Genomic DNA, 13,757 nt, shown 5'->3' on the forward strand with positions numbered 1-13,757 from the left:
TCTATATATAGTAATAACCTTTACAGGAAAAATACTGTACAACTTTTTTTTTTCCTTTCCTTTTGAAACATTAGCTGAACATTCTGTCCCCACATTTACACAGCTGAGCTGCTTGTTTATAAATCAGACCTGATCTGCACCAGTTCCTTAGGGAAATAACAAAAAACAAAAAAAAAAAATTAGCAACCTAAACTTCATGAGGCCTTTATCTGTTCAGGGTGAAAACAAATCCTAGGGATCCCTTACAGCTGAAGTGCTCATGGAGCTGAGGAGGGGAGAGGGTGCCTGCATGGTATAAAAAAAAAGAAATTTTTTTTTTAAAAGGACAAAGCGCAGATTAATCTGGTATATTTTAAAACCGGCACCAAAATAACTATCACCATTAATTCATACAAGTCCTTCCGGTGCCCTGGTGTGTGTAGACAAGCCCTTTCAGGCTCAGGCAAGGGTTTGGGGTCAAACAGCTACTGTCGCTCCTGCCAGAGTCCGGGACAGTGTCCTGTAGTGTGTGTGCTCCCAGACCAGGCCAGGAAAAGAGCAGGGAAGAGCTTGGGAGCAGGGGAAAGCCTGAGCTGCTGGAGCTGGCAGGTCCCAGCACAGTGCAGTTGCAATTGCTGACGCAGTGCCCAAGCCCGACCTGGCCACGGGTGCCCAGCCCTGCAGCAGTTCTCAGGGGGCACCTGCCCAGGTCTCTGGGCTCTGTGCCCGCCACGGCCAGGTCCTGCTGTCCCCTCCCCGGAGCCGAGTCACCTGAGAGCTGTGTCCATCACAGGCTGGCGTGGGGCAGCACGGGGCAGGGAGCCTGTCCTGGTCTGACTGCCCGGGGCAGAGCAGGGCCCTTTCTCAAGGCTCTTTGGGTGACCGGGACGCTCCTGTGGCAGCTCGGTGCTCCCTGGGCTGCACCACGGGCAGGGGCAGCTCACAGCCTCCTGAGATGGGGATACTGAAGCACCACGAAAACGCCTCACCCTCCGCGGAGAGGAAGCACCTAGGAGTTGGGATGAGATGGAACTGGATGGCGGAGTAACCCCAGTCCTCCAGTGTGACAGACCCTTGAAACTGCCTGCTCTGTTCTTCCCAGGTTACTTCAGCTAAATCCCTACAGTCAGAACAGCAGGGATGAGGAGAGGTGTCCTACAGAGAAAGTGTGGACTGAGAAAGTTTTACAATATAAATAGCATTCAAAATTATTATCATTAACAGTAAAAAGGATCTGGAAGAACAGAGGAGTGTCCCATTCCCACCCCTGCTCATTCATTAATGCATCCTCATTTATGTGACAATAAATACCCACTCCCACCCTGGCTGTCTGATGCCATTTAATGCTGGAGAAAGAAGGGGGAAGGGTGGAGAGAGAGAGAGAGCACACTCCTCACCCCCTCCTTCCCACTGGCAAAAGCTGAGCTACTTGTCTTTGTGACACCAATTCCTTTAATTTTATATATGTGTGTGTGTGTACATTATATATAGAGAGACACACACACAAATATATATTTGTAAAATTCATTACCTCTTGTTCCCACCCACCCCCCTCCAAGAAGTGGAGATTATTATTATTATCGTACAACTGAAAACATAGAAAAATAAAACCCAGAAAGAAAATTGGGGGGATAGAGCCCCACCCATAAAAAAGGGTCCCCAGATGGGCACAGGCCCCACACACCGTGCAGGGAGCAAGGAAAAGCAGCAGGTACCCTCAGGGTTCATATTTTACCCAGATAAAGGGTATTTTCTGCTGCATCCTGCCCCCTTGTTCCGGGATCTGTAGAATGAATGGAGTGATGCAGCACCAGTCCTGCTGCGAACCAACCTCTTCTGGGGCCTGGGGAGGAGCAGAGGTTTCCTTCCTTCCTCTCTCTCATTTGTGGCACGGAGTTCATTTTTCATTTGCCATCCCCATCTTTGTTCTCACCTCATACGGGGTCCTCTTAGTAATTGTGTGTCAGGGAAAAACCAAACCACTGCCGTTGCTGTCTGTAGGATTAAGGAGAAGCTGCTGGAGCAGGAGTGGAGGCTGAGGCAGCAGCTGGAGCTGGAGCAGGGGCAGGAGCTGGGGCTGGAGTGAGGGCTGGCTCGCCCTGTGGCCTGGAAGCATCGCCATGGTCTGTGGAAGAAGCACCCTCCTCTGGTTCTCCATCTTCTTTAGTGGCCAGGCCTTCAGGGTCTGGCAGAGATTCTTCAGAATCTGTGTTCAGGTCTTCTTCCTCCTCATCCTCCTCATCATCATCATCGTCATCCTCCTCTTCATCATCCTCTTCCTCTTCATTCATCTCCTCCTCGTCGTCCTCCTCATCCTCCTGGGAGGAGTCGTCCTCGTCCTCCACGTCGGCGGAGCCGGGTGCCCCCGTGTCCTGCGGCGCGGCCGCGGCTCTGCCGGGGGACGGGCCCTCGCCCGCCTCCGCCGGCTTCTTGCTGAGGTCCAGGGAGTCGCTGAGCCCCACGCCGGCCGCGTTCTGCAGGAAGAACAGGGAGCTGCTGTTGTCAGTGCTGAGGTTGAGGGAGCTGTCCAGGTTGATGGAAGAGTTCTGGATATCGTACTCGAGAGTGGAGTGGGCAAGGCCCTCGGGGCCGGGAGAGATGGCAGGCAGCTCCCCTCGCTCCTGCTTCTCGTGTTTGCGCTTGTGAGAGTCCATCTGTGACATCCCCACCACCGTGTGCTTGCAGCCAGGGTAGGTGCAGTGGAAGTGGGAGCATTTGAGTTTGTACTTGCAGTCGGGCACCTCGCAGTCCACGCTGGAGCTGAACTGGCAGAAGCCGGCGGCGCTGATGACGTCCTGCTTGCCGTGGTGCTTGCGGTGCGCCGTCACCTTGGTGCTGTCGGTGCAGCGGAAGCCGCAGCGCAGACAGTGGAAGTGTGTGCTGTTGCCAGAGAACTGACAGTCTGGGAAGTTACAGCTCAGTGAAGACTTGAAGCGTTTGAAGTCATCCAATACCAGGTTGTCAACGCGGTCGTGGTGCTGGGCGTGCTTGTACATGTGGGTACGGCCGCAGAACTTGTAGCCGCAGTTCTCCCGTGTGCAGTGGTAGTGGGTAACCTTGAGAGAGAACTGGCAGCTGGAGTCCTTGCAGTCCTCGTAGAGGTCATAGCGCCGAAATCCCTCCAGCATCATCCCTTCGTCCAGCATCTTGCGTGAGGACGCGGTCTTGCGGCGCTTGCCAAACGGGGACATGTCCTCAATAATCCAGAAACGCTTCTTGGCCCCCGAGGCAGTTGGCATAGTGATGGTGTTCCCTGAGGAGAGAAAGCGCAGAGCGGTGTTGCTGACAGCCAGGTCTCTCCAGCTCCCAGCCGTGCTGGCAAACTCTGTGTTTGCCAAGACACAATGCTGCGACTGTTCCCACCCCGCAGCTCATCCCTGGGGCTCTAAGGGAGCCTCATCTCCAGACCCTGGGCTAGCTGCTGCCTGCTGGACATCCCTTCCTCAGCTTCCAGCATATCCTGCCTGCTCTCTGACTGCTGCTCTGGCAAACCTGATCCTGTACAAGTGTTAACTGGTGCTTCTCTGGTTCGCTACTTTCACAGTTTCTCTTGCTTCTTAATTAATCTCTAGTCCCATTTTCCTCAGATCAGACTTTATTAAGGAGGAGCTGCCTTGTTCCAGTCCAAGGACTGAGGTGTGTTAGTGCAGTTCACTGGGATGGTAAAAAGAGTTGCAGTGTGTTAAAAGCTTGTACGTGTGCACTGTTTTCCCCTATCCAGGCTCCTGTAACACGCTACAATTGCCAAGGACAGGCAGGAAGTGAAGGAAGATCCCATGCGTGATTAAAACTGCAACGGGAGGGGGTGGAATTTATAGAAACAGGATGGACTTTGGCCAGGAGACTGCAACATCCCTCACTGTAATGAGCCCACATATCACAATGAGTGCACTTAGAAAGACAGATGGACAGATGTTCAATGGGGCTAATTCTCATCATCACTAGCCAGTGGACTCAGAGAAAATACCAGTTCTGCAGCATTCCCATGGGTCTCAAAAATTCCACGATGCCCCTAGTATAAATAAAGATCCCTCATCTATCTTCCTCTTTGATTCACAGGGCCAGCATAAGTGGCTAGTGCTCATGTCCCCTAGGATCACACTGACATCAAGGACTCGACCTCAGTGTATCTATTAACTTACTTCCTTCTCTGCTTGCTGTTTCCAGAATCAGCCCACAACCTCCACTATCAACATGCAGCACAGACAAGGTTGGAGGCAAGAATTTCTCACCAGGTGCAGAACTGCGAGTGTAATTAGAAATTATAGCTTGCAACTAACACATACTGGGTTTTTTTGACTCTCTTCCTGCTGAAACTGCCATCTCCTCAAAAGAGGCACAAGTTGTGACACACAGTGCAGTCCTCATCCCTGTCAGGGAGACTGAAGGGACAGTCAGTGCAGAAACACTTCCCTTCTGGCAGTGCACAGCTATTACAGGTGATGACCCCTCAGGGACTGCCCTTCAGGAGAAGGTGGTGACCACTGAAGGAGACCTCCCACGCAAGCCAGTGGCAGTGGTGGCAGGAACCTCCTCTCCCACATGGCTGGGCCCTGCAGTTGGTGGGATAAGCAAAGAACAAAAGGTTTTTCTGCACCATTTGTCAATCAATGGCTCCTGTGCTCAAACTCTGGACACCAGCTCAGGTCATCCATGGTGAGACCATCTGAGTGACACGGTGGAAACTGCACGCTGAGGCTGATTTAACCAGCTACCAGTGAAAGAATAACTTTCTGTCACTGGAGATTTGAAATTGGCAGGCTCCTAACTACAGAATCTGTGACCAATTTACTCTCTGCTCCCCCCTAAACATCTGGTATTGTAAAATGCAGTTCTTCACTCCCAGCCAACTCATGGAAGTGCAGCGGTGCCTGGACAAGTTGCTGCTGTCCAGATTAACTCCTTTTAATAAAATGTCAATTAAATTTTATAAATTTTTTTTTCAAACCATCAAGTTCCTTAGCATCAATTAACAAATGCTCACATTGTCTGTCTTTGGACAACCTATCTTGAAGAAAGGGGTCTGGATGGGAAGTAAGTGGAATTTAAATTTTACCTGTTTAAAACTATGTATCTACACAGCTTTTAAAATAGTTCAAACAGATGTGTTTAAAACTTTAGTTGAAAACCAATTCTGTTTTCTCATACAGGCAAAGTTTTGGAGTAAGGGCATAATGAAGAGAGATGACACCTTGGTGCACTCTCCTCTTTTGCCAATGTTCAGTCCCTGCACCCTGTGGAGGATTACAAGCCTCAATGGATGTGATCTCCACCAAGTCTCAATGGTTAGTGTTTTCCATAAGCTCATTTCTTTAACCACTAATACTGCCAGCTTTCACCAAACTATACCATGGTAAAAACAAAAGACACTTAAAAATATTTGATTAGAGGAAGCACAGCACAAGGTTAAAACGTTTCAGGCTGCATGCAATTCAGTTAAAAGAGAAGCAGAGATAAGAGTTTCTTGTGAATTTTGTTAATTGGCACACACTCCTTTGGACAAGGCAAGGATCTTCTCCTGCCAAGTCCCTTGAGAAAAACCTATGAACTGGAGTTGGAAACCTGTGTAGTTGGTGCTCCAGCCATACTCCCAACCACTGACCTCAGATTTACATATTACTAAAACTGGCAGGAAGAATGACTGGGACATTTGTAGGCTGCCAGAAGCCGCATAAATGTGAACTTTAAACACAAAGATGTCCTTAATTAACTAGAAAAGAGCTAGGAGTTGGGAAAGGACGCCAAAAATGAGACACACCCTAAAAGGCATTCCCAGATGGAATGAGAATATCCAGCCTGAGACATCTCTGATCTTAGTCACACATGGGATCATGGCAGCTTAAAAACGAAATCTATCTGCATTTTCTGTAGTTGATTAGAGCAGATATAAATAATGAGTGTGAGAAACAGCTCAACCTGTCTCGCTGCTATCACCATGTGACACTGCCTGTACTCCATTCCTCCTCCTGGGAAGGTACCCCTGAACTTTGTGGCTTCATATGAAGTTCACAAGATCAATTGAACCACAGAACCTGGGGACCTCATCAGACATTGACCTGCTGAGATGCGTGCAGCACACTGTGCCAGGCACTGGCTTGGGTGGCCTGGAAGATCTAACCAAGAAGTCTAAATCCCATTAATGCCACATGAGCAGAAGTTTGCTCTGTGGCCACTTTGAGGTTACCAAGACGCTGAAAATGCATTTTAACTGTGGATTTGTTAGGTTTTTCTCATAGTTAGGAACTGGTGGCAATTGCTCTCTGTCATCCATCCAAATGTCTGTAAATGATGGGCTGTGGTTTGTTTCCCCTTGGCTGTGGTTACTGTGTCAGCAAGGAGAAGGAGCAGGCAGGGATGGAAGACATTTGACATAAGGCACAGAGGGACCTTTGCTGCTCTACCGACCTCAAAGGTGCCGAGAAAAAACATGGGCAGGGTGAGAGGGGACGGAGCTGGGCACGGGGCATGGAGAGAAAGCAAAGAAGTGTTGTTACCTGCTGCATCCTGCACTAAGGGAACGTCACTTTTTACTGGAGGTGGAGTGGCAACGATGGGCGCAAACCCAGCGGTGCTGGCGGCAGTGACAATGCCTCTGCTGGCTCCCAGGGTGGCACTGAGCAACGAGTATGAGAGACAAGATGGAGAGAAGAGATAGGGGAGGCTGGGGAGGGGAGACCTAAGCAGGGCTTGGGAGAAAGATGGAGGCAGAGATGGTGGTGGAGGTTGTGGTGCAGTGTGGGTTGCATCATCGGCAGCAGCAGTAGCAGTAGAAGGAACCAGGCAGCCTGGAGAATGTGGAGAGAAAAAAAAAGGCAGAAAAAAAAACAAAAAAAAAAAAAAAAAAAAGAAAAAAAGAATAAAACAAAACCAAACCAAAAAAAATCACACAAAAAAAGGAAAAAAAAAACAACAAAACAAGAAACAAAAGAACTGAAATGAGAACCCAAGAGCAGAAGCAATATGATGAAAATGGAAAATACATTCACAAATGTATGGAACAGAACTGTAACAGAGAAGAAACAGAAGGTGAGGAATTGACAGCACCAGGAAGAGGAGAGTTGTCTCTGCAGGAGGTCAGGTGGCTTTATGGTACGGGGGAAGAGACACAGGCTCTCAGACAGGAATTCTGGATTCATTTGGTCACTCTGGTCCTTGTTCATCTATGGGGTTACTGCCTGCTTCAGGTAACAGCTGTGAGGGTGCTCCAGCCCGGGGTGGGTGCAGCTGCCCCCTCCCTGGAGAGCAGTGGGGGGCATTTCCCAGCCCTGGGGCCACTGCTGACACAGAAGAGAGTGCAGCAGCCACTGCCCCACCAGAACCCTCTGGAGCTGCCACCGTGCTGTGGGGCCAATGCCAGGAGCCAGCACTGCTCCTACAGTGACTGTGCTGTGATGGCCTTCATCTGGGGTGGGCAAGAAAACCAGGAAAATGTGCATGGAATTAAAGCAAACTGAGGCAGCCTATGCAGAATATCCCAGCTAACCAACCCTGGGAAGGATAACTGAGAGATCCTGGTCATCACTGTATGGTGGCAGAATTCCTGCCAGGTGTCTGACTGCTGACAAGTGACCCTGCAATGCAGGGCAGGGGGAGATGGCTCTGCACAGTCCTGGCAAACAGGACAGGAACTTACTTCCCAAAAGAGGGGATGAAGGGGGTCTGCTCTGTGCAACTGGGCAAAGTGGAACAAGAGGTTTTGGGTGAGGAAGGGAGCTCAGTGAGCTGCTTTTAGATGCTGCTTTCTGAAGATGTGATAGGTTTTATCCCCTGTGTATGTCACATCTGCTGTTGTACTTCAACACTACAGTGAAGTGCCTGACTTTGGATGCCGCTTGAGGAAATGCGAGAGGTACCAGAGGAAATGCCAAGTACAGAAGGGGCACACAGCTCTATTTTTTCCTTTTTTTTTTTTTTTTTTCTTTTTAAAAATAGACCCAACCCCAAAACCCAGGATAAAAAAACTCTCTTCATGGAAGGAAAAAGGTATGCTGCTAGCTCCTGGATGCTTGAGGTGTATATTTTGATGGCCCTCTTCTCTCAGGTGCTGGAGAGAGCTGGGTTAGCGTGAGGCACTACTGAAGTTGGCACAGTGTGTATTTTAAGGTGCAACTATCCCTTGGCCTCTTTTTATGAATTTACCTCCCAGGAGAGCAGGCAACTGATGGTTCATTTCACACACACCCTTCTCCCTTACCTGCTGATGTACTTTCATTGCCCACTGGAGTGCTGGAGCAGCTGCGGTCCATATTGGAAGATTCAGAGGAGATGCCCCCAGGGCTACAGCCAGTGTAATCCATGTATTCTTCTGTTTCAGTGTCCATCATGCTTGGGGGTCCCTGAAAGGAAGCTGGGGTTCCTGATGAGGCTGGGCTGGGTGCCATGCTGCCAACCTGGGGGAGATTTTCATTTCTTGGAGCGTGGCCAATAACCTGCAGCAGGAAAACAAGACGGGGACTTTTATACCAAAAGCAAGATATCAGGACCAAAACCATCTGTCTGCACATTTATCTCCCTCTGCCACAGTTCATGAGGGATAGCTGGCACATGCTTGTGAGTGGAACCCATGCACTGGGGCCAGGAGCAGGAATCCTCCGGAGCTCAGAGCATTAAACCTGGCACATGCACCCTGGTATGGGAATTGTGCTGCACTCAGGAGCTGGGAGTGCTAATCTTGGCACCAGCATCCTGGTGTGTGGACTCTGATGTGTTCACAAAGAGGAGGTGTTAATGTTGGCACTGCCCCTCACTGTGTAGGTCCTGCTGCAGCCAGATGCTGGAGCCATGCCTGAGTCATGTCAGAGCCAACACTGCGTGGGGACCTACAGCTTCAGCACAAGGAGTTTACCTGAGTAGGAACACGATCAAAGTTCTTCCCCAGCATCCTTCTCATGTGCTTCCTGGCATGGGATGTCATCTGGTGCTTGAGCAGGAAGGAGAACTGGCAGCCCTCTCGGATGCAGTGGAAGTGGCTGTTCACCTGGTTGTATTTGCAACCTGCAGACACAAAACCATTTTATGTTGCACATGAAGGTATTGAGAGGAAGCAGGACCAGAGGTGAGATGACTGGACAGGACAGAGCTGCTGTCCATGTGGATTTCTGATGGACTGAACATCATCAGTAGTCATGAGTTATTCAGGAACAGTCCTGAATGAAAAAAACTCAAACCCACAATCTACAGCCTGCTGAGCAACTTCAAGAGAGGATTACAGTGTGCAGAGATCCAAGACATGAGCCTGGTGCCATCGCTCTTTGTGCCATTATAAAGGAAGGAACATTGCCATTACATCTAGTAGTGCCTAATGCTCTTCAGTCTTAGCTAGTGCCTTTTCTTTTACAAGAACAAAATCAGGACATTTAGCTGTATTATAGAAGCTACAATCAAAACACATGCTCATAATTAGATTAGAAATGAAAAGTTCTTTTTCTTTCTTTTTTTTTTTTTTCCCCTCTAACTGTGCTCTCAGAAAAGCAGTCTCACAGCAGCTCCAGCTCTGGACAGTGTGTGTGCTCTGGTCAGGCAGGAATGAGCCAGAAGTGTTTACTGCCAGTCCAAAGCTGTTGTGTAATAGGGGCAGCTACTGAACAACGAGCAGTTCTTATGGGCTCTGGCACACAGCACTTCACACACTCTGCTCCACGTGCGCCAGGCGTGCACAGATCATTCATGGCCAGCCCCAAACAGCCACAGAGCTGATAAACAACGGCTTGTCATAGCTCAGACAGTGCATCAGTGATCAGGATCTGCTGCTTCCCGTCCTCCCTTGGCCATACCCTCAGATACACATAAGCAGAGACCTACAAACGGGCTTTTACTTATCTACCTACATCCATCCACCTTTACTTATATATTTATGTTTCACCTCTCTCTCCCCAGTCATACAGACTTATATAATTATACACACAGAAACATACATTGAAAAAAATCTCTCGTGTGTTCAGAAACACTCACAGCCCTTAAAACAAGCCAGTGCTTTCTGCACCTGCTATCTATAAATACACAACACAAACCCCAGGGATGTACACAGATGTAGAAATGAATCCACATGTTGGTAAGACCATACACACCTACACCATCCCACCACGCCGCCTCTATCTCTGCAGGCAGATGCAGGGTGCTGCCTAAGAGTGTGTCTCCTCACAGCAGGGCCAGCCTAGAGGCAGAGGCACATACTCTGCATGCCCCAGCCCTCCCAAAGGCTGCTGACACATGCAAAGGCTGCAGCTGCCTCGCTGCTCCTGCCTCACCCAGCTGATGTGGAGCTGACAGCCAGCGTTTCATCTGCGGGCCAGGAGCGTGTTTGTTTGGGTCCCACTTTCCCCACCCCGCCCATCTCCCCAGCCCTGTGCCCGGGAACAGAGAGTGCTGCAGGATGGAACACCACACAAAGGGCAGGTGAGGGCTCGCCTGTTGCCAGGGCTCCCCTTGGGCAGGTGTCACCTATCACTGTCCTGCTTTGTCTCGCCCCTGCTGTCACCTGAGACACTAAGGGTGAGTAAATAACAGCAACTGCTGAACCTACTGCCGGCTGTAAACAGGACCTAGGGAGAAACTGGCTGTGGTGTGCTGACACTCATTGCCCTGGTTACCACAAACAAACTTCCATTGGGGTACAAATTCTCGATGTATTCAAAGATGAAAAGCTCTGCTCCGGCTACTGTGGCTGTTTTCCTGTGGTGGGAAGGACCAGCCCCCAGAGGTGTTATTCTGAGCCTTGTTTGGTTCCAGCCTTTGTTCCAAACAGGAGTGATAGGGAAGACTGGGCCTTATTTGCCATTTGACTTTCAATAGGCTGCACTAGCACTGGTTAAGAAAAAAAAATCCTCTAAAGAGCACCCTTAAATTTCACCCAACACAAGCAGTAGGTCTAAAATACTACAAAGTATAAAAACAAACATCACCAAAAAATACCCAAACAACAACAAGAAAAAAAACCCTTTGACAATTGGATAAAAAGAAGAAAAAAGAGAAAGCTGTATGCCTGGACAAATTCATATGCACAGTTCTCTATAATACAGTTTCTATTTATTTACCTTGGGTCTCTTTGTGAAAACATGCTTCAACCAGACAGACCAGGCACTGATTTATGTTTTGTTGCCTTTCTTGTTTAGTGATTTAATGACCAAATACTTCTTAAGCATAACTTGCAGGTTCTAACTTATGGCATTCTTGGTCTGGACACGAGACACACCACGAGGAGCAGAACAAAACTCACCTAGTCTGCCACATTCTTCCCGCTTGGTAAAATACTTGAAGCCGTTGGCTGCCCTTCTCTCTGCCTTCTCATGCTTTTTGACGTGCCAGGGCAGCTTGGTGGTGATGTTAGTGACAAAGTAGCAGCCAGGACGCAGACAGTGGTAATGCCCTCGCATCCGGAATTCACAGTGCTGGAGGGGAGCACAAGGCTTTAGGCACATCTAAAACAAATGCACTCTCAGCTGCCTGCCACTCACTAATGATGTCCCTTCTGAGGTGTGAGAGGGGCCTGCACTGGTACTCCAGATCTCATTTTATCTTCTACAGCCTGCCCTCTCGAGTCCTTTCACAGTGCTGTCGTGTACTCCATAAAATACACTGTTCTGCACTGAAATATCCCAAACCTTACTCATGGCTTTCCCTGCATTCATCACAGATACACCACAAATTTTTATTCTATTTCATTTTGCATCTTCTCAGATTATTCTCATTCCCTTGTCCACTCACCCGAGTCAAAGACACACAAAAGCATCAATGATTTCTTATTTGATAGAAACCAATGTTTTCCCAGACCACATAATTATGATTTCCATGGTTCTGTAAGCAATGCCAAGAAAGCCACACATAGCCTCACTTCTTGCTGGGGCATCAGTCTACCTGATCCTTCATCTCCTTCTCCCCAGTGCTGCCAGAACACTGCTCTGGAATGGCTCTTACCTGGTTGGGGCAGAGACACTGCAGGGAGTAGTAAGCAAACTGGTCTCGCACATTCACCAGATTATTGTTGGGGTTGATGTGGTCCAGGCAGTGGGATTCTGCTTTGCCAGAGGTTTTGCACACATACTTGCAGTTCCCAAAGAGACAGTGGAAGTGGAATTTGTTGGCATACTTGCAGTCTGTTGCCAAGCAGGGATCACTGGAATACATCCAAAACCCAATCATCACCTTCACTCATTTCACACATTTGTTTCTTTGCCAAGATTTAATTCAAGGGGAGCCCAAGCTGAAGCCTCTGTTCCAAACATGGCCCACAGATTTCCCATAGCCACCTTCCTCTTCAGGGAAATTGAAGCTGGCAACATTACTGCAATTCCACACAGCTACTGCACTTTCTTGATTAGGATTATCAGAACGCAGCAATGCATGGTGGGTTCTGTAGTCTTTGAGGGCCACTTTTCCAATTTAAAGTTCAAAGAGAACACAACTCTTGGGCGTGGCCACTGCAGGATGCCAGGGATTCCCCTGATGTGACAAAACCAGCACTGCCCCTCTCATCAGCTAAATGGGGTTGGTACCTTCTGCCCCTCACTCAGTCCAAGGATTTCTGGCCCAATAACCCTTCACTGTCAAACACACTGCAAAGATCTCTGCCTTCCTGCACAGCTCCCACAAGGGATAAAATAGGGATCAGTGATAGATCACCAAGTTATTTACCTTCTAAACTCATGCCTAAAAGCGCTCTCAGATAAAAGTGTTTTCTAGACTTTACAGAACTACATTTTCTGTGAGATCAAGCCCAGAATACTTTCTAGACTTTGGGTGGACCAAAGTGTAGCATTGCAGCTCCAAGGAGAGGTACAGAGGGGACTGCAAGGCTGGGGAGGACAGACAGAGTCAAACAGCAGCAAAAACTTACTTCTCCTGGAACTGGAGAAATCCAGGTTTGACCTGAGGCTTAGCATTCTCCAGGGAAGTCGTGGCCAAGGGTGAAGCTGCCAGGTTAGGCACTGTTGCTGGGATCTGAGGCATCTGGGGTATGGTTGAAGCCAGCTGCTTCCAAGCAAGTAGTGTGGGAGCAGAGGGCATTGCAGCTGGATTTGGAGTGGGCACGTCAAGGGCAGGAGCACTGGCCATGGTGGCAGAAGCAGCAGATGGTGACGAAGGGGCCAGTGAAGCCTTATTCTCAGGAGCAGTTGAGAAGGGAGACTCAGAGTTGCTTTTCACAGTTCCACCTTCAGTTCGGAAGTGAAAACTGCAAAACACGACACTAATTCAGACACAAAATCTTGGCAATTTCATGTAATTTGATTAAACATCAACAAGAACATGGCAGGAGCCTGTAAACAAATTAAAGAAACCCCAGAATCACTGCAGTCACTGAGATCAGCTGTGGGGCAGCTTCCCAGGGCTGTTGGCAGGGGCCAGTAATTTCCTGCAGTGAGCCAGAGGGAACCATCAAACAGGAGAGACCAACTGTGCTAGCAGATCTGTCTTAAAATTTGCAGCATCTCCTTCCCTATAACCCCCTCAGGCCCAGGCATGTGAATGGCCCCTGAAGGCCTTACTCAGTCTTTACTTGGATATTTCATGCCCTTTAAAAGGAGCCTGGGGTGGTCTCGAGCCATAGTGTGCACTGCAGAGCTCTCTCAAGCTTCTCAGCCTCCTGCCCTCCTGCTTACTTGGCGTGCTTGATGGCTCCATCCAGGGTGCTGAAGAGGGCTCCACATTCCTCCACCACACAGTGGAAATGCACCTTGTGGAGAAAGTCACACTGGGCATCGCAGAAATCCTTGGTGCCAAACCTGGCCAAAACAGACAAGCAGACCTCTTAGGGAAGGCCCCAGGAGAGAAGTGGAGTTGGA

At 49.1% G+C, this 13,757-nt stretch overlaps 1 protein-coding gene across 3 annotated transcripts in view; it reads right to left on the minus strand.

The window, feature by feature from the left end:
- Positions 1-848: 848 nt before the first annotated feature.
- CASZ1 (castor zinc finger 1) overlaps positions 849-13,757 on the minus strand; it is a 195,083-nt gene continuing 182,174 nt past the window's right edge. For 2 of the 3 annotated variants that reach the window (XM_066334522.1, XM_066334521.1), the window contains 8 exons: positions 13,575-13,697; positions 12,812-13,147; positions 11,893-12,091; positions 11,195-11,366; positions 8,825-8,973; positions 8,174-8,408; positions 6,474-6,764; positions 849-3,232 (listed from right to left, as the gene is read on the minus strand). In XM_066334522.1, the coding sequence (XP_066190619.1) occupies positions 1,983-3,232; positions 6,474-6,764; positions 8,174-8,408; positions 8,825-8,973; positions 11,195-11,366; positions 11,893-12,091; positions 12,812-13,147; positions 13,575-13,697 (2,755 nt within the window). In that variant the 3' untranslated portion in view covers positions 849-1,982. The remainder of the gene's footprint in view (positions 3,233-6,473; positions 6,765-8,173; positions 8,409-8,824; positions 8,974-11,194; positions 11,367-11,892; positions 12,092-12,811; positions 13,148-13,574; positions 13,698-13,757) is intronic. The other variant, XM_066334523.1, reaches the window with a different exon arrangement.

This window comes from Sylvia atricapilla, chromosome 22 (assembly GCF_009819655.1).
Source record: "Sylvia atricapilla isolate bSylAtr1 chromosome 22, bSylAtr1.pri, whole genome shotgun sequence".
Taxonomy (NCBI): Eukaryota; Metazoa; Chordata; class Aves; order Passeriformes; family Sylviidae; genus Sylvia; species Sylvia atricapilla.